The sequence below is a fragment of the Poecilia formosa genome, unplaced genomic scaffold (genome assembly GCF_000485575.1).
Source record: "Poecilia formosa unplaced genomic scaffold, Poecilia_formosa-5.1.2 Scaffold6, whole genome shotgun sequence".
Lineage (NCBI taxonomy): Eukaryota > Metazoa > Chordata > Actinopteri > Cyprinodontiformes > Poeciliidae > Poecilia > Poecilia formosa.
Genome location: NW_006799945.1, coordinates 5,708,096 through 5,731,704, shown reverse-complemented (window position 1 = coordinate 5,731,704; position 23,609 = coordinate 5,708,096). Strand labels below are relative to the sequence as shown.

Here is a 23,609-nt window from a genome sequence, read left to right as displayed (position 1 = left end):
GACATGGGAGTTTGATTCACTGTAAACAAAATGCTGTATAATAACATGAATTAACAACTCTGCATCTGTAATAAAGGACATATTTAGAGGATGTGAGACACTCAACAACTCACCACACTGAAACAAGGACACTTAACTTTTCAAGCATTTGAAGCTTTTTTTTTTCTGTAACTGTTATTCTTGGTTATTTTGTTACTACTTCAAGTCATCACTAAGAGATTTTTCATGATAATAATGACATGCAGTTGATAGAGTATTAGATCAAAATGTATTTGGTACCGAGATGGATTTGCATGAAAATAAAAAGATGGACAAAGATGCCTATGGCAAACTTGAACTTACACTCTAACCTAGCTTGTCTTTAGTTTTATTTTTTTTTAACAGTCAGATTCTCTGCTATGCATGTTTTATGTTCCTTACAATAAATGGGGATAAATATGCAGAGTAAAGGTTGTCTTGGGAACATTAACTTTTAGCTAATTATAGATAATGCTCTAATGAGCAAATCTGTATTGGGAAATGCAAACTTACAAAGCACAGGGAATAATAAACAGAGTATTGAGAGTATACATGGAATCTAAGGTATCAGGAGTCAGGGTGTATGGAAAATTGCCTACATTTTCATGGTAAACTTCAGGCCAGCATCCTGAAGGAAGCCTCCAATATTTTCCCTTCATTTAAAAAAAGAGAAAACGCATCACCAATTTGGAAATATTTGGTGTCTTAAAAAAAGAAGTGTGTCATAGACACTAAATCAGCACCAGTCCCTTTTTTCAAGATGCCATTTTATAACAAATTTGCAAACAATGAAAAGCATATCTTTAAAACAGCAGAACCAGTTAATACACCTTGGTGAATTTCAAGGTGGAAAACTACTGTTAACTTTATTGGGTGTTATTCTATTCTTGCTTTTAATCGCTATAAATGATTAACATAATTATATCCAAAATAATATTTTAGCAGTATTATGAATACGTTCTGTTTTGCTCTTTAGAATAACTATCATGTTATAGATTTTTGTTTTGCAATACTTGTGTAAATATTATGAATTTGATATTTTTATTCAAGATCATCATACCGCCTGGGTCTCCTACGAGACCATGCCTAAACTCAGAGCGTTCCATAGTTATAGGAAACTAAAGATGTGTTGTTGGCTTCATTGTGTCTAATTTTACTGCCAAAAAAAATTGGGAGTAGTTAATAGTTAATGTACAATACACAATGGTGTTGAATAAAACCCTACGGGAAATGGTTCTTTACAGAAGGGAAAAATGAAAAACTATTTGCTTTGTCGTACTTCTACTCATCTTTTCTTTGGTACTCTTCGTATTGCTTTCAGCTATGATCTTGCAAGCTCATATAGCCGATCCACAGACGCAGAGAAACACAATGACATGGAGAACGTCATGGTCCTCTGCTTCTGGAGAAAAGCTCAGGCTTTACTAAGTTGCAGGTCCAGCTTGTGCAGGGTAACTTTTGCTTTTACTCAACAAGCCAAAACAACTGAGATCATACTAAGTGATGTCACAGTGTTACTTATCAGTTCTGTAGGTGGTTATGGATATATGCATGTAAATATTAACAATATTTTGTTTAAAAAAAAAAAAAAGCGGAGCACAAATCACAAACATGAACCCAGGTTTGAGTATTTTACATGGGAAGAACAAAAATCTTAGGCATGAGGACTTTCCATACTCATTGGGTATGATATGGTAACACTACAACTGTGCTGGGTAATGCCTCAAAGAACAACTGAGTGCATAAATTACCCGTATTGCTAATTATATTGCTCTCAAGGCTTTATGACATTTTTTTTCTCTTCAACAAAACAAAATGTTTTGGATGTTTTTTGTTGTTGTTTTTTTTAGGCATGTTAACCAAGTTTTAATGATTTCCTTCACAGATGCAACTCTGGCTTCTCCATAACCGTATTGAAACTTTAATTCATTCCACTGCCAATTTCACACTAAAAAGCAAAAACAAATATTAAACTGTTATTTTTTTTTTAAAGTACTCTACAAGTTAACCTGACCTTGGCTTCAAATATTGGAAGCATTTCTTTCCTGTTACAATTCTCACAAAAAGGTACTTGACAGTGTAGCACTTCGGATACTTTCATTTTTGTGTTCACTTCCTGCAAAACTGTATTGTATGCATTATTTCATTCCTAATAGAATAAAAACCATTAAAAGTTGATCAACATTCACTAGAAATCCCAAACACTTCCAGAGTCTTGTCAAAAAGAAAATTCACCCAAGATGATTACTCTAGTCTTCTAACAAGTCATGAATTTTTGAAAGCATTTCTAATTATCAACCTCCCCAGATGCACTGCACGTTTTCATTCTAATATGGCAATGAGACCGAGTTAGTGAATGGAAGATTGCATTGTTTGTGATCCAACTAGAATGGACACACACCCTTTGCAAATTGCACCAACGTGCTTAATGCATGTTTAAAAAAAAACAAACAAAAAAAAAGTATTTTTGTCTGTGTTTTTACTACCAGACTTCTACATATAAAAATGTCTCAAAAAGGACTGAAATGGCAGCATTTAGCACATTTTTTTTCAATATTTTGAGACATGGAAAGGTATATGCCCTATTTTAGTTTCCATCACTCAAATCATCACAGCTCATTTGGAATATAAGAACATTTCTTCTCTGGTTATTACACACACAGATCTATCAACCTTGAGAAAACTGGCACTATGCTGGTGGAATCAAATGGAGATGAAGAGGACCCAGGCAATAAACCATGAATTGACTCAAATTTGGAGCAAGGTAGATGGACTTTGATTGCAGCATTGTATATTCAAGAAAATAAATATGATTTATAATGTAAAAGTAATTTAAATCAAAAGAGAAATTCTAAAATGTCACTTGAATGAATCTTAAACAGGTACATCTAAGACAATATGAATATTGTAGAAAAGGTTTAATATTTTTTGTCATTCATTTCAGAAAGTGATTGTCCTATATTATATAGATTTATTACACATAGTAATATATCAAGCCCTTATTTCTTTAATTTTGTTAATGGCTTACAAATAATGAAAACTCAAATTTTTGTGTTTCAAAAAATGCCAATATAGTAGTAGAGTTAAATATTGGCAACTATTATCACACCTTAATCAGCTGATTAATTCAAAACACCTGCAAAGGTTTCCTTTCCTTAAGCTCTAAATGGTCTCTTTGTCCGAGTCAGTGGGCCACACATTCATGGGGAAGAATGGTGATTTGACATATGTCCAGAAGACAATCACTGACACCCTTCACAGTGAGGTAAGTGACAAAAAGGCCATTTCTAAGAGTGTGTATCCAAGTATGTACTTGTACAAAGTTGAGTTAAAGGAAAAAGGTGTGGCCGAAAAAGGTGCAACAAGGAGAACCACAGCCTTAAAAGGATTGTCAAGCAAAATGCATTAAACAATTGAGGAAGCTTCACGTAGGGTGGATTGAGGCTGGAGTCGGTGCATCAAGAGCCACTTACAGACAAGTGCTATACTGAACCCACTCCATTTCTAAGCACACGTCCACACTTAGGGTAGCACCAGCAATCTGGCCTGAACTGAATCTCACAGAGAATCAATGGGTTGTAGGCAAGAGGAAGATGAGACATCAGACCCAACAAGGCAGATGACCTGAAGGCACCTGTCATAGCACCCTGGGTTTAATTACAAATCAGCAAAGCCACAGGCTAATTGCCTCCATGCCACATTGCATTACTGCAGTTATTCATGCAAAAGGAGGCCCAGCCAGGTATTGAGAGCATTGAACACTTTTCAGAAGCCTGATATTTCTGTTTTAAATATTCCGTTTTTATTTAATCTATAAGTCATAATGATTGACACGGCAATAAACAAAGGCTTGACATTTTCACTTTATTATTCTATGTCATATATGAGTTCCAATTTCTGAAAGGAATGACAAAATATACTGAACTTTTACACAATATTCCCTTTTTTTTATTTTTTTATTTTTTTTTATTTCTGGAGATGTACCTCTAACTCCACACCACATCAGGTTATGATTTTATGGTTAAATACTCTTTTCTATAAGAAGTAAATATTTAACATTTAATTTCCCCTGAATATTACAGAATGAAAGCTGATTCTTAGTTACTTTTTGCCATTAGAGACAGGTCAAGTAAATTTTAAAGCTGCCAGCTGCATTCAGTAGAAATATTGTTAGTGTGCTACTAAAACCAAATAATGGGACAAGTCAGTAAAAAGTGCATTGCAGGCCAACAGCCTTGGTTTTATTTATTTCATATGTAAATCTGAAAATATTTTCTACCCCTCTGACAAATCTTTCTCAGTCAAACTGCAGTAAGTCACACAGTCATGCTTGAATGGGGACACCGAGGCTAATATAGAAGGAAATGTCGGCTCTTTGTGCTTCATAGCTTAAACACCAATGGCTTGTTTTTCATGATCTACTTAGACAACTTGCTATAGTGATAAATACAATAAGCCACCTGGGAACCAAGCTGGGAAAGAAAATAGTCTTTGCTGCAGCTACACTACAGAGACTAGTAATAGTGTTATCTCTTCTCAAACTTCAACCAGACCAGCCACACACACCCACTAAATCTCTTAAGTTCACAGGGAGAAAAAGTGTTTCTAGGAAGTTGAAGAATGCCTCCTTTGAACGTATGTAAAGACTTTGACACAGTGGTCCCAACAATCAAGCACTAGCAGCTGTCCTTTCTGGGTGGTGGCCACTCCCACGGGACAGGTCAGTCCTTCTTGGATCAGAATGTTAAATCCTCCTTCTTTGGGAAACTGAAGAATTTCTTTCCTGCCACTGTCTGTGACCAGCAAATCACCATTGGCATCCACACACATGCCAGTGATGCAGCGGAAGTCCTCTGTTTCGGAGAAAAAGTGGCTCAGCTGTTTCCCCAGCTGGCCATCGGTACCCACTGAGCCAATGGAGAAACCCCCTTCGAAGTGGGGCTCGTTCTGGCGCTTTTCGAAGTTCAGGGCCAGGCCTTGGGTAAAGTACACGGTTCCTGCTGCATCACATGTCACAAACTTTGGCCGGACTGCAGAGCACAATCGGTTATAGCTGACTACACCTACACTGCGGTCCACTGCAAGGCACCACAGCTTCCCCCCTTCCACGTCTGACACCACAAACTGGCCTGATGGCATGGCAGTAATTCCCCAAGGCTTAATCAGCTGGTTTTTATGGCAGGCCACATAATGCCCATCCATGGTGTAGACTTTAACTGAATTATCATAGTTGTCGGTAACACCAATCAGGCCTTGAGGAGTCACAGCTATGGATAAGGGGATAAGGTTAGGCAGGTCGGCACCAAAGAAGCTCAGAACAAAGTTGTCTATGCTTGCATTGCGTCGGATTTCGCGCGGGACACCTTTACGATTGAAAATCTGGACACGGCAGTTCCCTCGATCGGCCACCAGTATATCACCTTGTGGTGAAACACAAATGCTAACGGGTAAATTAAACATTCCAGGCAGCGCTCCTTTACAGCCCATCTTCTTTACAAACTGGCATACTGGTGGCCTGGAACTAGCCCCCGCAGATTCCCCACCTGCGTCCATGGACTTTGACTTAAAACTACTTGGTGAACCACATACCGTCTCATCTACAGCTGAAACCATGTCAACATCACGGTAAAGATCCCTTGGAACCATTACAGACCCACCTATAGCGCCAGAGGTCACATCCTCTGCTTTAAACTCTAAAATTGTTTCTAACCCACCTTTCTCATCATCTGTATTGACTGTGTAAGTGTTTGTGGTCAAACAGCCCACTTCTATGGGATTAGAGTGTTCTGCTCTGGCCAGTGTTGGCTCTTGTAGCTGGAACTGTGTGGGTAAACTGCTTCTGAGGTCCAGCTCTTCATCATCACTTCCTGCGCCATCATCCTTTAATAAGGCGATGTCACTCTGTCTTACCCGTACAGTCAGATAATCGCAACGTGAAACCACTTTTACCTCTGCGAGGTTAAGAAGATATGTCTGCTCCTCAAGAACCTGTGCATTGAGTTTTTCCACTTCTCCCAAAGAGGCTGTGAATGTCCTTCGAGATTTGCTGAGCTCTTCCTGAAGATGAAGCTCTGCCGTAGAATACTCTTGCTGAACCGCCCGGTACTTTTGTCTCAAGCTCTTGGAAATGTTTTCAAGTGTTGTCTTCTTCTTCTGAATATTGCCCATGACGTCACGGAGGGCAGCCAGTCTACCGCCCAGTTCTTTACGGCGCTGCTCAGCTGCCACTTTTATCGGCTGAACTGAATGGCCTTCGTGCAGGTGGCCATCCGCTTTACAGACCTCACAGAGAACTGTGGTGCAGTCATAGCAGAACTGTCTCGGTAGCCGGTTGCCGCAGGATTTGCACATTAGCGCAGCGGCGGCAGCAGTGCAGGTCAAAGTGCAATCTATAATTTTCAGTACTGTAAGATTATCTGCCAGCTGGGAGATGCTGCTCATCCTGGAGACCTTGCTGCAGAAGGGGCAGCGGACACCATTGATGGTATTAGCCAACAGTTTCTCCAGACAAAGTCGACACACAGTATGCCCACACTGCAGGAGTTTGGGTCTGAGTTGATCCTGGTTGTAAGTCTCCAGGCAGATAGGGCATTCGAGAACCTCCCTCATTAGGTCGGGGTCCAGGGAAGAGCATGCTGCTGCCATTGTGGTCTTTTCCCTTGAGTGGAAATAAAAACAAATTGTAATATTTTCCAATTTCATCAAAAAAAAACAACTTTAAATTAAATTACAGTTGACAATCAAAAATCTACACAAAACCCTATTTTTGCTTAGCTTCTAATGATTCACAGTAGAGATGAGCTTCTATACTCTATATCATCATAAAGACATAGCTAATTCACTACATTGTGATGATAATGTTAAATTCTAAGGAAGGATATTTGCAAGTCCCAAAACAGACAGGTTAGTTGGGATATTTACTGGTTTTTGCTTGGACTGTTTCCCACTGCTGTGTATGTGTTTATAACTAAACACAGCAGAATTATCCATCCATCCATCTATCCATCAAATTAATAAATTAATGTCACTGCATTTCCCAAAAACATAAACATCTATATCAAAACTAATATTTTAAAAGCCTAAGAGATAAGCAATCTTAAATATCTTAACATATTTAAGATTTTCTAAAGCCAAAAACATTGAGTAATACTGTATATTGGAGATTTTAATACTGAAAGTGTGGCAGAAATTGATGTTCTCTGTCATCTTTATTGTCACTACAATATTCCAAAATACCATGAAAAAATTGACAACCTTATAATTCACTCCTACTTCACATGCAAGTGTCAGATTTACAGAATGGTGAGTTTTAAATTGAATGGTGATGCAATTAAAATGGCACACTCAAGGACGATTGAAAACCGGACAGATCCTGCATTGTTTTACAGGGATGGTGATGTCAATTTTTTTTTTTTTTTATAATCTACAAATCAATATATTATCTCAATTAGAAAATAAATTCCTAAAAAGTAAGATTTTAAATGCATGTATATTTATTTTTAAAAAGACAATTTACATAATTTCAACTGACGTGTCAAGTTGTAATAAAATAATCATATTTTAGTACCTCTGCTATATGTATTTGTAAATAAAGCTACTTAATAACTGGTGTAATGTAATTTCAGTAGCTGATCGCTACGAAAGCATGTCGTTAGTATAACTGTCAGATAGCTCCTGTATGTCACACAGGACAAGAAGAAACGAACTCAACTTACTGAGACGAGAACAGAAAAACTTACCGACGAAAAGAAATCCTATGCTAAAAGCTGACTGCTATGTTGAGCTAGTGTTTTCTGCGGGTTAGCAGACATGATGTCATATATGTACGCGATCATATGCGAGCATGTCACACTTTGTTCAACAACGCCTGCATATCAATTGCAGTTTAGAAACTGTCTGGTCCCTTAACTTGCGCACAACATGAATGTAAAGGCCTCTCTATCCGACAGCAAATGTTCACGGTGTACTGAAGGGTAAACACATCGAGACGGCGTCATTAAAATATATATATACAGGACTGATTGAAACAGGACGTGCATTCAAAACAACTGGTAATTATATCGCTTTTGTTCGTAGATTTGCTTTTTAGCTTTACCTTTCCTCCAACGTCTGATAGAGGAGAAGTAAGAGGGTGTGTAGTCACTGAGCTACAGCCGCTGTATGGAGCTGCAATGCTGATGACTCTTCCTACGCAGAGCCGTAGGTTACGTAAAGCGCCTGCATCAGAGACCGATGGTTGTTTTGATTGGCTAGTGAACAAGCTCTCGCGCCGTGCGTCCATTTACTGAGAATTATTGTGCGGTTTCACCATGTCATGATCCATTAAATACTCAAATAATACCGCAATGTTTTGTGGAGATATTTTGTTCTTCTTTGCAAATAACTATCTTTTCAAAGGACGACACGAGGCCATGTTAAACGGCAAATGACAATAAAAATAATTTTAGTTAATAATCTACCTGGACAAACTTAACAGAGATGAGTTTCAATTAACTTAACACTCAAAGGTTAAATTACGTACAAAACTATTTGTTAAGGTACAACAGTAATGACTGAGAACGCCCGCTAGATGTCAGCATAGATCCACAGTAGAATGTTGATCATATCAGATAGATAGATAGATAGATAGATAGATAGATAGATAGATAGATAGATAGATAGATAGATAGATAGATAGATAGATAGATAGATTCTAAAACAAAAAAATGTCTAAATATCAGGTGAAAAGTCAAGATTTGTGGAAGAAGAAAATAAAAAAAAAAGAACCCGCAACCTATATTCAAAATTCCACAATAAATGTCGGAGTCCAATCAAACAACCTCTAAATACGGATCAGTGTTTTGCGTAAATAAAGATTTCAGGGTTGATGGGTTGATGTTATTTTTGTTTGTTTGTTTTTACAACTACTGAAAAGCACTTAGCCTACTTGTAGTAACATTGCAGCACACCTACATTTTACATTTCAAGAAATGTGTTGACTATCTTGCCAAAAGCATGCAACACAAATTTATTAAAATACGGATTTGACCCAATAAGAAATCATTTTGGCTAACCAAAGCCTATGGTTTTAATCACAAGGTACTTGCTGTCAATTTAAGTACACTAACTTTTAATATCCTGGTGACTGTGTCACAACAAAAAATGCATATAGTTAATTTAGTGTTTTTGGTTTTATATCTGGAAACACTACTAAGAGTGCCTCTGGGCCATTGGAAAAAAAATACAAAAAATCCCCAGAACAAAACAAAAAACCATGGGAATTGACATAACTGCTAACAAAGAACAAAATAGCCACAAAGATCGAAAATAGAGCATAAACTGCTTGTAGTGTTGGATCCACCCCTGGTGATTTTCTTACAGTCACAATCCATTACGTCAAAGAGTGATATCTGATCATTTCACACCCTCTATTTTTCTCCTGCATGCTCTTCCAGAGGCAACAGACCAGGGAGTCGGAGGCGGAGGGCGACGGGAGATTAAGTCTGTTCCCTTTATCAACTACCTGTTAGCTCTACAGAAGAGCCAGCTGCTGTCAGATGACCTGGTAAATGGCGTAGAGATCCGCTGTGAAGAGAAGGGCAGCTGTCCCTCTGGCTGCCACCTGTGCCATCACCAGGGCATGATGGGAGGATGGTCAGGGAGAAGCCGCAATGGCAATGGTAGGAGTGGGGAACAGTCTTCACCCATCCCTGTCCTCCTTGAAGTCAGCAGGGTTGTGCCACTCTACAGCCTGATCCAAGACAACATCACCAAAGAGGTGAGAGAGACACAAATGAATTATTCATTATACGATTAAATGAAAAAAAACAAAAAAAAAACAAAAAAAAAATAAACAGATGAGATAAAGCAAAATAAAACTGATTAACCTGACCTACGTTTAGTTATGTAGTGGTTTGCAAAAAAAAAAAAATACAAATGCTTTGAATAGTGCAGCATTTTGTCACGTAACAACAAACTTCAATTTATTTTAGTGCCTGACTTTGGAAAAAATCAGACTTTTTATAAATAAAAATGAACATCGTGCCTTCTATGTATTCAGTCTCTACACTGATACTCTTAAATAAAATCCAGTGCAACCAACTGTCTTCAAAAGTCACCTATTATTTAAAAATAAGAGTGTACCTGTGCTTAATGTAATCTCAGCATTGATGTAGCTGTTATTAGAAGCCTGCTTAATAAAGGGCATTAGTGAACAAAAAGTATCACAAAGGACACAGTAGACAAGCTGGAGAGAAAGTTCTAGAGCAGGTTTAGATAATATTAAAGCAGTTTAATATCAGGCCATCAACTGAAAATGGAAATAGTATGACACAACTGCACTCCTATTAAGACACCTGAAATGGGCAAGTAGAGCATTAATCAGAGCAGAAGTGAAAAAGCCCATAGTGTCTCTGGAGGAGCCACAGAGATCTGTAGCTCTGGTGGTGAGAATTTGTTGACAGGACAAACATTAATCATGCATCACCTTGGCCTGTGGGGAAGAGGGGCATGAGTCTGTGTTGGAAAAAATAAAAAAATTAAAAAAGCGCATACACACATTTGTGCCCTGGTCTTAGGGAACACAGCAAATGTGAAAGACAGTGCCAAAAATGAATCATTTTGGTCTGCCTGCAAAACATGTTGGAAGACTAATGCGTGGCTCACGTAGTAAGGATGCTTTATTTCAACAGGAGTAGGAAAGCTGGACAGAATTTAATGTAAAATCACCAGATAAATGCAGGGCAATTCTTGAGGAAAGCCTGGTAGAGGCTGCAAAAGATTCGAGGCTGGGGCAAAGGTTTAACTTCTGCAAAGACAATAACCCTAAACATACAGCAAGAACTACAATGGGAAGGTTTAGTTAGAAATATGCTGCATGTGTTAGAATGCCCCCAGTCAATGTCTAGACCTATATTCAATTGGGAATCTGAAAATAGACTCACATTTTTTATATTTTCAGATTCTCCCCCACCATAATTTCTGTCTCTAGAGGTGTAAAGGTGGAGTTGTGGTATTCAGAAGGGGTGTGATTTGGAGGAATATGAATGCTTTTCTGACCACCAGTTTAAGGTGTCAGCTGTAACTGGTGGTGTAAATCAGCTGTGACCCAGTGTCTTTGATAAAAATAGCCTTCTGGGTCAAATCTGACAAGAAGAGCATTCGGCTGATAACACACTCCGGCTGGATAATCTGCACAATTCAGAAACAATTCAAATTGTGCACATTGCTCCTTATTCAGAAGGTGCAAGCACACTGTTTGGCATGTTTTGCTTGGAATGTAATCTAATATAGTATGACTGCGGTGTAACACTTGTAAACCGTGTATATTTTGTTTCCTCTGAAGCATTAAATTAATGTCAGGTGCAGTTGTTGCACCTCACCTATAGAGGGCATGAGTTGGTTAACTTTGACCACTGGGAAGGAGTACTGTAATACAGGCGGCATAAAAAGATGACATCATGGTTTTTCACTTGTGGGGAAGTCTGTGTGTATGCATGTGAGTGTGTCTGAATGTGTGTCTATCGGTGTTTTAAAACAAGCATGCACTGCTGAATGTAACATTCAGCCGCATGCTGTGTTTCTGATTCATTCTGTATAGGATGTCTTTGGATTTTTTTTATTTTTTTTTGCAGTGAAAGTTAATCACATCAGATCTGTTTTCCAGAAGCCTAATTTAGGAAGAGGCTCTGGCTTCACTTGACATTTAGTTGACCACATTTTGCCATGTTTGTGCAACATTTAGTGTTCGTCTTCGGAAGCTCGTCTCTGGTAAATTTGCAATCTCTTTGCGCAAGAAGGGAGGCAAAAACAGGTGACTCAGAAATGTTCAACATCCGTAAAGCACGCATCTGATTAGGTATCTCCATAAATATCCATGTAAATATGGATAAGTGCATTCAGAAAGCACACGCACAGCATTAACCTCTGTATGTGCCTCTCATAACAAGCACCACAGCCCCAAAGAGTGGGAGGGGCAATCAATAGCAGACAACCCATAGCGGGCCTAGTCAATACCTAAATGTGAGGAAATGCAAAAATGTCTCCTCATCGTTGGTGTTCTAGCCACTTAACTACCCTTATTTTTGTCTACCCCAAAACTATCCTTGGTTTTCTGAAGGCATGCAAGAAGAAGACTGAAGAAGACTGGTACCGCAGTAGACTAAGGTACCCCTCTGAGCTGACTTGAGGCAGGATTATTAGCCTCTTATTGATGCCATCAACCTCTGCAGGGGGCAGGGAGTACATCACTCTGCTACTCTTTAGCTTGCATTTTCTTCTCTTATTGGCCACAGCTGCTGCACATCACAATGGCAGATACGTATATTGCATTAGAGACTCGCAGCAACCTGTCTGTCTACACACACAATTGCTCCGTCGCTTCATCTTCATGTGTGCATCTGTCTCTCACACACAATTTCACTTGAGACCGTCTTTCTACTTGGCTGAGTCTGTGGGGAAAGACAGCTGCCATGCTGCAAAAGCTCTCTTGGAAACAAGGCCTCTTTTTCCCCCCCGTTTTACCCTGAATCAATGGAAGCAATCAAATAGAAGCTTATAAGTTCAGTTTATGGTTAGATGGACTTAGATTCTATCTGAATGTGCATTTCTATTTGGATAAATGTGTCTGTAAATGCCTTGTATCTGGCTTCAGTAGATATGTCACTTTCACTTTGGCTCCATTCCTCGCTCTTTTTTTCAGCTGCTGGTATCTTTTCAGTGACCTCAACCACGCTATCTGGCAGTTTGACAGGACATGGCTCTCTCATATATATTCCATGTTAACCCGAAGGGGGTATGGACAATGGCTTTATTGCCATTTCTTTGTAAAGACCTTCACTAGAAATGAAAAGAAACTGAAATGAATATTAAGTATGGTCTACCTCCATGGGAGTCATTCTTCTAGTACAGTCCTGTGAAAACATATTTCGCCATTTGCAGATTTCCTCAGTTTTTTGTTTTTTTTTGGTTTGTTTGTTTGCTTTTTGTCTAATCGTCCTGAAGGAAAATGTATCATCAGACAAACTGCAGTTTCTACCAAGTTAAGATTTTAATCATTCTGGTCCTGTTTATAAAAAAAAGTAATCACCCCCATTGTTAAATCATGTGATTAATCTCCACTTCTGGAAGGCTGAATTTAATTTCACAAGCCACACCCTAACCAGAATATTACCAGACCAGAATAATTGAGAGACACTTAAATGAAATCCATATGACAATATGAAACGGGCTACGAGAAGTCTAAGGAAATTCCACAAGAGATGAGAAATGAAGTCAATGACATAATGATTCACTACAGACCAAAGAGCCCCCCCCCAATTCCCATTCCTCCCCCCAAAACTCATAATGGCCTTTCTGATATTTCCCTTCATAATCCCAAGATGTCTGGGAATATTGTGGTCTGATGAAATAAAAACGTACCTGTTATTATTGTCAGTGGAAACTAGCAGTATTTCTGAATAAGACACGATATCAACAGTTAAATATGTTCTGGGGATGCTTTGCTTCTTCAGAACCTGCTTGATTGTAAATTCTGTTGTCTCATAGCACATCAAGTCCACTTTTGAGATGCGGTTTTGGAGGGGGTCAAAAGTAAAAAGATAAATCAGCCAGTTGCCTGTTGCCAGTTATCATAAATTCTTGATGATACTTGTCGCCAGCCATGGCACAACCAGTTACTAGGTTTAAGGGACAATAACTTTTTTTTTTTTTTTTTCCACACAGGGCCAGGATGGTTTCAATGGTACTTTTTTTTTCTTTCAAAAATGACGTTACCATTTGAATACCATAAAACAATAAATGTTGTATTCACTCAAAATAATATTTGTCTGATAGAAAGCATTCTTTATGACGCGATATGTCTGACAAAAATTCAAAAACAAACCCAATTTCCATAATATTTGCCCATTTTTGCGTGCAGAAACCGTAAATATTTGTCTGTATAATTTATCGGTACATTTGGTGATCCTTCAGTGATAACGTATTTCAAAAGATACATATTTCCCAAGTTGCTCTTTTTTGGCTTTGTTCAGTTTAGACGTGGTCTTCAAACAATTTGTACTGAAATGAGTTGTGGAATTGGATTTGATTTGACTTAGGTGGTCATGGTTATACACACATGCAAACACTGACTCCGACATGTGGTCTGATGCCAGGGAAAAAGAGCTCAGACCATAAATAAGTAAACTATTGCCTGTGGTCCCTCAGCCCCAGGGTTGCTATGACTGAATTATGGCAAACCTTTTGAACAAATTGGTTTTGAGTCTAATGGGTCAGAATGCTCTATACCCTGCCCATTGGCCACTGCCGTGCTTCCTCTCAGCAAAACTGCATTTGAAATAGATATAAGATGGCAGGTTCAAAATGGGAGAGGTAGAAGGATTAAGCTCAAGTGCAGCACAGGAAGCAATTTACAGACGCTGACAAATATGTTGATTTAAAAAAAAACAAAAAAACAAAAACAAATAAAAGTAGGTTGAGTTTTTATTGAAGTAGACAATCTCACAATGAATTGCACATTCAACAAATTCATGGAGATTCTAGAAATGTTTAATTAGTAATCCACGGTGTTCATTATAGGTGTGACATGACAGACTCTATTTCCTTGACTCACTGATCACTGTTCTGGGCAAGAAGACATATTTATCTTATTACCACATAGTAAACTTGGTGTTAGGGAAGGTAAAGGAATGCTTCAATTTCAATGTTAGAGAGCTGAGGCAAAGTGGGGCAGCTTTGGAAAAATGTTAAAAAGACTTGGCTTAGTTAAGATTAGCATTCAACTTTTCTATAAGAGACCCTCCAAGTGAAAAAGGATCAATTACTAAAAAAAGCACCCATGCCCTATGCTATGTGTAATGGAAGATACACATGGGCTTGTTTCTTTTTCTGAAGGGCCTTGTCGGAAACAATGGTACCATATATTCTTTCAAATAATTGAAAATGTTTGAAGTATATACTTATATTTATGGCTGCAAGCTTGTCTTTTAGTTAACTGGATAATGATACAAAACTTATTGCCCAATCAACACAGCCACAAAGTCTACCTTCCTCCATTGCCATCTCAGTTCCCAGACCAACATCCAACAGAAAACATTTAGGTTTTGCTGAAGAAACTTCAAACAAAGGTCAAGGACTGTGAACAATAAAAAGGGTTTGAGCAAAGAGGAATGATCAATGATTCCGCTCACCTTATTCTTCAGAGTTGTAAAATGTTATAGGCAACAACTGAGTCGGCAAACGAGCACTTACCAAGAATTAACAGCAGCAGGTTTACTGATACAATTGTGACCTAGGTCATTTTATTTAAAAGAAAATCTGAAAATCTGAACAGACCCAGCACTGCACATAGTGTTTAGACAATACATATTACACACTGACTATTTGAAACGCTTTATAATTAAATTATATGCAAGAAACATCAACAGGCTTAGGCTAAGTTAAGCAAAACTACTATTTCTGCCCTTTTTTTTGTCAGAAGTCTTTTCAGAGACTGTGTGTATTAAGCAACCTATTGACCCCCTTTGAAGGTTTCTTTATTTTATTTTATTTTTTTTCAGTAATTGTACCACAGTTTAACTGATCTGAGATCTAAAAACTTGCTTGAAAAACTTATAAAAGGCTGGTTGGATTGTTGCTGTGAAAGGCAAAATGTTGTTCCAAGAGTTTTAATGTGTCTGGATGAATCTGAGTGTGCATGATGTTCTCCCATCTTGTTGATCCACTCAACAGTAATATCACCATATAGCTATATTTTTCCAAACCAAATCTTAATCCCCACCATACTTTGAAGATGTACGGCAGGACAAGGCGTACAGATCACTGTGTCCACATCTTTAGGCTCTGTTCAGCACAGAGTTTAAATAATAAATAATGACTGGTTCAGTATTGCATAAAAATTGCATTTTTGACTGAAGCGAAACCCCTACAGATTTGTTCCCATATGTTAGAAAGATTGTACCTAAGTAATAATGTAAATCCACTCAAACTGGAGTTTGGCACAGAAATATGACCAGAGACTAAAGGAAAATAAGTTGGGGTGTGCAGATGGTACTTTCATTCTGGTAGCATACAGTCATATAGGTCAAGAGCAGCACTTCTTCCAGTCTGATGCACACATTAACTTTTGAATCCAAGAATACAGCTGCATTACCAAGGAAGGTAATATTGCTGGTCATTGATCAGATTTAGTCATTCTCTTTGTGTCCACTCTATACCATCTTCTTGTACTCAAAAAAAGTATTACATTAACAGGCGCATATCATTTGACTGTTTTGCTACACCTAAACTAAGCCGATAATCCTTAGCCTTTTGCAGAGGTGAGGCAATTTCAGCAATATTTTATGTGTCATGATCTATCTGCTTTGACAATAAATAGTTCAAAGAATGAGTTGACCAAATTTGTTTATGGCTGTCAAAGGACAGCCTTCCCGCGTCTTGATTTAGCTAAGGAAAACTTATTGAAACTTTGACATTATAAGCTTATCGGCCATTTTGATCTTAATCCTTTGGATTTATTCGATCGGATTGCATTGTTATTCTTTTTTTTTTTTTTTTTTGGTCACTATATTGTCCCAGTGTTCTTGATAACTCTCAATTTATGTTGCATGACACCTCACATTTGTTTAGAATGTTTTTACATTGAGTTACCTTTCCAGAAAGGTAAACCGTATGTGGTGATTGGGGGTTGTCATGTGACACGTCAATCACCCATCAACCTCTGGATGAACCAACCCACCAGCTGCCCTTAGTGCACAATTTCCTGGAAGTGCGACCTCTGATAAGGTTCCTAGAAGCTGCCCATTGGCTTCTTTGTTAACACCATTACCCTTGAATGATTGGAAAAGTCCCATAAAGGCACTGATGTGGGTGCACACACACACACATGCGCACACAGATGATCTGCTGTGTGTTCTGACTTAGACTCTATTCCACCACTGGTGATTATCTTATAAATCAATACTGTGGGCCAGCTGGCCAGTGTTTTTGTGTATTAGCCTCAGAATACAGACAGTAATTTGGTCAGCATAGACTAGACAAACAGATTAATACAGTAAGGAGGTCACAATGGCCTCACTTGGCTTCTTGTAAGTCACAACAGGGTTTCTATGAAAGTGAAAGGTTCACGTTGTGATTCGGAGCCACTGAGTCTGCAGGGTTTAAATGACGTCAAGACTTTGACTTCACATGGGTGAAGTTGTTTATGTTAATTGGTCTTGCTGTTCATTTGTAACATTTATGTACACTGTAGAAAATTATTGCATTTGAATCTCAAATTGTTGATCACAGGTAAGTTCCCTGCATACCAATCACAGCATATTCAGAAACTGCTAAGATCAGTGAAGCCACTGGAACAATAGGGACATCACCAGTCCCTGAAAAGAAATCTCCCTCTGCCATTAAACTGTCCAACATGGTTTCTATCAAGGCTCTGATGGATCTCTCCTTGTCAAAGTACCTATTGTTTTAATATGAAGCACAAGTAGTTAAGATTTGTTTCATGCTCTTGTTTGGTGAGCGCAGAATGCATAGGGGATGAATTTGAAGTTTCTGGGGAATGTATGAATTGTGGTTAATCAATGAAACGTACATTACCCACCTCTTGTCAATTGTACTCTGACTATATAAGAACTCTGTCTAGATTCCTTCATCTTCTCTTTTCATCTTTCTAAAGAATGTTCTTCATCCATCCATCTTCCTTATCTTCATCATTAGACATCTAACACATTATCACTTTCCACATATATACAACTGCTTTTCTTTTTTTTTTCTTCCCCTGTCCATAAACCTTCATTTCTGTTTTACCTCCTATGTGGCCTCACACATCTCCCCACCTCATTCCCTTAACCACAATTAGATTCCCTGTTTACCCAGTGAAGACTGGCTTGCGTTACTCTTTAAACATAAACACGGTGGTGATCGCTTTGTCTGTGATTCACATGTGCAGCCATGCAATCAAGCACACATGCCCATATGAGGTTTTTCTAAGAAACTGAGGGTGGTAAGCACATGGCAGTTCTGTGGTCTTTCTCTCTTTTGCCCTTTGTAGTGGGGTCATTTCTCATATTTATCTATTCTTTGTGCATACATGGACCCAGGGTCTGGGATTTTTGTGATGCCTTTGTCTGTGGTGTACCTCCTGTTGACATGGGGTGGCAAGTTTCCTGCTGTTGGTGTTTTCCGGCAGCAGTTAACCACATGGGTGCAAGGGGGGTTGAGATGTCCTGACATTCTCTGTTTTTTTTGTTTTTTTTCATGGGGTCATTAGATGTTCATGGTTTGCAGTCTTTGCTTAGCACTCTACAATAACTGCTCATTCTGCAGTTAGAGGGGCTTACGTTGGAGTACATTCTGTTTAATGAGAAGAGGTTGATCTCTGAGGGATCTCCTCTGCCCTCATTGTAAAGTAGGGAATTGCTTTAATGGCTTAAGGGTCCTTTTTTGCACCTTTTCTTCCTCCTGCATCTTGCTGTTTTGTTTTTTTTGACTGTCCTATTTTTCATGGACTCTCCAGCCTCACTCCCTCTTTTTTTCTTCAGTTTTTCCTCTGCTGCTCATTTAGGTCACTAGTGCTCTCAAAATACTTGAGTGAAACCAAGTGGTTTTGGAAGGAATTGGTTCCCATGAAAAAATCTTGAGCTTCTTCCACAGCTAACAATGTAATGTTGTGGAAATGTCAAAGTTGCCATTTTTTTCTGCCTTGCCATAGATGCTTATTAAAAAACACGTTATGTGGTTATAGTGAGAGAATATGGATTTTGTGGAACACCTAGCCCTGTTGCACCCACAAAGCATGTCACTTTTAAACCTTCTGAATAGTGGAGTAAATGTGTCTATCTTTGCTGTGATATTTCAGTCGGTGTTGCTTTGACTATATAGCAATAGTTTATGTCGTGCGTTCCTGAACTGCGGTGCTCATGGAACAAAAGCTTTTCTAAAATTATGACCAAAAGTATCGGTGGCAGGGTAACTTATTTCGCTGACACCTTGTCCTCCTAAGTCAGGCAGACAAAGGCAGGTATGTGTTAGTCTGATGGAGTAAAAACATCAGCTTCTGCATTTAAACCCTGACTCTGTTTTTTCTAGGCTGCCTGTTAGTCATGTGAGGACTTAAAAGATAATCACCTCAAATGTCACTTTCAATAATTGGCACATTGCAAAAAAATCTTTGGTGGCATATCTTCAGTGAAATGAAGCATGAAACGGTTAACTTAGAATCAATGTTACGTTGCATGTGTATGCACATCGTGCGCAATTTTCTTTGAGTAATACGGCATCTCTTCTTTTCCTTTGCTTTCCGATTATTGAACGTCATGGTGTCTGAAAAAAGAAGAGGCTGTTCGGTCCTCTGTGTTGGGTGCCTGGTTTGCTACTTTCTGCATGGTTCAGTGTCTGTTTTGTGACCATGATCAAGCATCTCAAAAGCAGTATGCATGAGGCAGCATTACTAACCAGTTAGAGCATATAAATAACTGAGAGCTCTATTGATCCATAGTGTGACTAGGGGGCAGCAGAAGTGCTTGCAAATTCCCTGGAAGTCACTCTATATCATGTCCGTGGCTTAAGGAAAAGCCCTGACATTATACTTTATTGCTTTGACGGTTATATTGGCATTTTGCTGCCTTTTAGAGGATGACAGTGCTTCTGCCTTTGACTTTTTTTTCCCTTTTCGCCCGTTAATGAAGTAGCACAAGGAGATGTTAGGAGATGATGTCACCTCTTAATATCTCACTACCCAACCCCTTCCATCCCCGCCTCAGTCAGACTGACAGCAACGCTAGCAGATCTTGCACAGAAGCACATAGAATGAGGGAGGTGAGGAGTGACACTGCTCTCACATCTCCATCATAAAAGTAACAGTGCATCAATGATATGGGAGTGTAAGCTTGTTGGTGCTGGTGAGATCTCCCTGCCATCCGGTAATTGGGAAAGGTGGAAATAAAAAGGTCAGTCTGCATGTAGGGGGAAGTGTATAGCTCTAGGGCTTTCTTTTTGTGACTGATTGGAGGTGTGAACAATATGTTATCTTTAAATTCCTCTAAGTGAGCCATGCTTAATTACTGAGGATATTCAAAATGATCCATCTATCTATCTGTCTGTCTTTCTGTCAGACAGACAGAGAGAAATGATGGGAGGCCATCATATGGAAAATAACTCTATGTATCAATGGGACTGGTTGAAAGGGTTCGGGTGGGGATGGGCTAAGCATAGATGGAGACGGAGCACATGTTCCAAGAGATAATTGCATTTCTCTCACCTGTTACCCTTTACAGGCCTTCAAGAGCGCCACAATGAGCTCATACTGGTGTGCTGGAAAGGGCGATGTCATTGATAACTGGTGTCGCTGTGACCTGAGTGCCTTCAGCAAAGACGGCCTGCCTAACTGCAGTCCCCTCCGGCAGCCAATGTAAGTGTGAGGTGACACCATGGCATATAGGTTTTCATACCAAAGAGAGGTTTTCTTAATGCATGCACTGGTTATAAATTAGTATATGCACACAGACACACACGCACACACACACACACACACACGCACCTGCCTCTACTGATTCCTAAAAATGTTGTAGACACAATCCTGGTCCCTGAAGTTCTAATAACTGTTAGCTGACTTCACACTCTCCCTCTCCTAAAAGAACATACATTCATTCAAGGTGCCCTAATAATACTCCTAAGGCTTTTGTCAGTCATTCTCTCAAGAAATGTCTGTCATGAGGACTTCCACAAAAAAATGTAGTGGGTTGAAAAAACAACCATAGAGGGCAGAGCTATTCCTCAGGCATCTATTTTATGACTAAAACTAGAATTTGAATGGACACCTTTGACTGTGGTTGTGTTTGTTTCATACAATATATTTTGTTCCTTTTTTTGTGTATGTCCCAGTGTTATTTGCCCATTATAAATAACAAGCACTTTAATTTTAGCTTCCATTTTCACAGTGTGCATGCTATTTAGTGGTTTTTAAAAGAATACCAATGGCAAAACTATGAACAAACCTTGTCATATATTCAAGTTGTTATGATAGCCACATTAAATTTGAATACCAAAGATGAGAGAATGGGCTAACTTCTGAATTTGTGTTTATGTGAACTTATAGGCCAATTATATTCATATCTCTTGCCAACAATGGCATGCTAAAGTGATAATAAAAAAATCTAGTTGCAAATACACTACACTTCAGATCAATATCAAACAAATGTTTAATAGTGTTGTGCTTGGTATTTAAAAGTTTATTTGTTGAAATTGCACTATTTGTGCGATCTGTCATTTTCAATTACTAATTACTAACCAGCTACTTACAGTTTTTCTCAGTCATTTTGGTGCATTTCTTGAATTATATTTGACATTTGTAAACAGTGCATTTCTCAAAACAATTCGTATAAACTCCTAAACATGGCATAGGTCTGCTTGCAAAAGCTAATTTCTGTTTCAAAATCCTTAGTTCATCTCTCAGAATTAAATATCTTTCAAAGAATGTGTCAGTGCCTCAGAATGACAAGTTTCATTGCATATGGATAAGGCAGTCAAATTGATTAGTCACGTCATCAATTTAACAACATACTCTGAAGGGATGTTCTGTTGTACACTATGGGTAAAGTTTTGATGACAAGTACTGTAAATTGTAATTGTTGGAGATCAATGGCAAGAGACTGGACAAGATTAAAATGTACACTTTTACTGTAATTTGTTAACAGACCATGTCATTGTGATACATAAAGGAAAAGACAGCACTGCAGAAAACAAAGGAAAAAAAATAGAAATGGAAACAGAACAATGCAGGTCTGTGGGAATTATAGTGCAATATTCCTTTAGTTCCCATCTCCATACTGAGAACAATTCCTCGGTGAAGTAGGATGAGAGGAACTCCATCAGCATCTCATTGTGGGTCTCAAACCATATCTTGTTGATGTTGCTACGACGGAAACTGGTATTATGTCCTGAACCTCTTCTGCCTCTTCCACTGTTTTGCCTCTTAACTCCTCAGAAATGCAACATTGTGTTTTATACACTATATGCTTGTCAGCTGAGGGTTCATGAGATGCACCATCAATCTATTTCAGAAAATTGTATGATCATTGGTTGATCTAGTAGTGCTTCACATGTGTACCTTCTTGGGATTCACCTGGGAGCAATTTACCAGTTTGGGAAATATCTAGAAAAAAGTCTAATAGAAATGTATAAAAATACGCGTATCATATTATGACAACTTGTTCAAGCATTTTGTATGTTAAAACTTGGACAAACTTAACAAAACAATTCAACAGAGGCCCACATAACGCATGTTGATCAACATGCCATAAGCAATTGAAATGTACTTAGAATTGTACATAATCACTTGCATGGTGTACAAAAGCATTAGCAACTTGCTCAAATGAATGAGAAACTGATTTATTGATGTGCACAAAGGATTGAACAAATAATTTTGAGAATTGCACCAAAGCGAGTGAAAAAACTGCAAATAAAGATAATAGGGCAATGATCAAATTAGAATAGCATCCGTAATAGCCGGAGTGACTGTAATTTAAATGCTGAGTGTTTTGCTTCCTGTATTATTTTAGATTGCGTCTGGCCCCTAACTTGGAGCCCTCAAGCACAACAGTGGCCCTGGAATGGATGGATGTGGAGCCGCTTATTGGCTGCAAAGTTTCTGACTACATCATTCAACATAAACGTGTGGAGGATCCTTCAGAAGCTGAAATCTACACAGGTAGGAAAGATTAATTTTACAGCTAGTTTCTTGACTATCTTTTATAACCTTTGTTTTAGTTTTGTTTATGTTTTTCCCACATTTGACTTACACAAGGTTTGTATGTCAATAGTGATCTTGTGAGCAGTTATCCATGATTTTCCTCATGTTGCTCCTAAGTTTAAAACTTCTTCTTCTATGCATGAAGTTACACTATAACTTTGTGTTACAAAAAGAAGGTGGAGGAATTGGCCTTGAATGCAAACCACATATAAAGCATTTGCTTGAGGACATGGTATGACGTAGCGGGGATCGTCCAAACACTGTGAGTGGTGCTGGCAATTGTATTTGCAGGTCAAGGGAATGGTCATTGTTGTGATCAGGGCCGGTATGAGTCATAGGAACAAGCCAGATCCAATCAAGAAACTAGGTGGTGTGGGGAGAAAAAAAAAGTGGCCTCAGACATTGAGAAGTATAGACAAGCCATCCATCACAGCTGGAAGTGATGCTGATGAAGCGTGGGCACCAGTGAGCAAAGAGAGGCCCCAGACAGCTAGGCACACACATGCTGGCAGAGGTGAGGCATGAAGGGGCAGATGGCGAGGGTGACTCACTTTTCTATTTGCCAGTCACCACTCGTGTTGTAAATGGTGTTGCAACAGAGACAAAGTTGAACTTTAGAGTAGTTGTTTTCAACTTTTTTTGTCGCTGTTCCGGTTTATTGTTTGCAAACTCTTTAATTTATTCACCTTTGATAACTTTTATTCATGTAAGCTGAAAATGAAAATGTTAAGATTATCTAAAGAGGCAGTATTATGTAAAATCAACTTTTTTGAGTTTTTTATCATGTTATAATGTTATTCCTGCATCAAAAATATACCTGGAGTGGTTGCTTTGATTCTTTTATGTATGTTTGAGAAATCATTTAATC

The 23,609-nt window shown here is 38.5% G+C and overlaps 2 protein-coding genes across 5 annotated transcripts in view; one reads left to right on the top strand and one right to left on the bottom strand.

Annotated features, from left to right (window-relative positions):
• astn2 (astrotactin 2) overlaps positions 1-23,609 on the top strand; it is a 286,714-nt gene that overhangs the window by 228,389 nt on the left and 34,716 nt on the right. For all 3 annotated transcript variants that reach the window (XM_007569613.2, XM_007569604.2, XM_016680498.1), the window contains 3 exons: positions 9,453-9,775; positions 20,268-20,401; positions 22,551-22,699. In XM_007569613.2, the coding sequence (XP_007569675.1) occupies positions 9,453-9,775; positions 20,268-20,401; positions 22,551-22,699 (606 nt within the window). The remainder of the gene's footprint in view (positions 1-9,452; positions 9,776-20,267; positions 20,402-22,550; positions 22,700-23,609) is intronic.
• The window catches only part of trim32 (tripartite motif containing 32), a 24,737-nt gene continuing 2,980 nt past the window's right edge, over positions 1,853-23,609 (bottom strand). The window contains exons 2-4 of one of the 2 annotated variants that reach the window (XM_016680506.1): positions 12,242-12,250; positions 8,114-8,192; positions 1,853-6,676 (exon numbers count right to left, since the gene is read on the bottom strand). In XM_016680506.1, coding sequence (XP_016535992.1) covers positions 4,624-6,663 — 2,040 coding nt within the window. In that variant the 5' untranslated portion in view covers positions 6,664-6,676; positions 8,114-8,192; positions 12,242-12,250 and the 3' untranslated portion in view covers positions 1,853-4,623. Of the gene's footprint in view, positions 6,677-8,113; positions 8,247-12,241; positions 12,251-23,609 lie in introns of those variants that run through there. The other variant, XM_007569596.2, reaches the window with a different exon arrangement.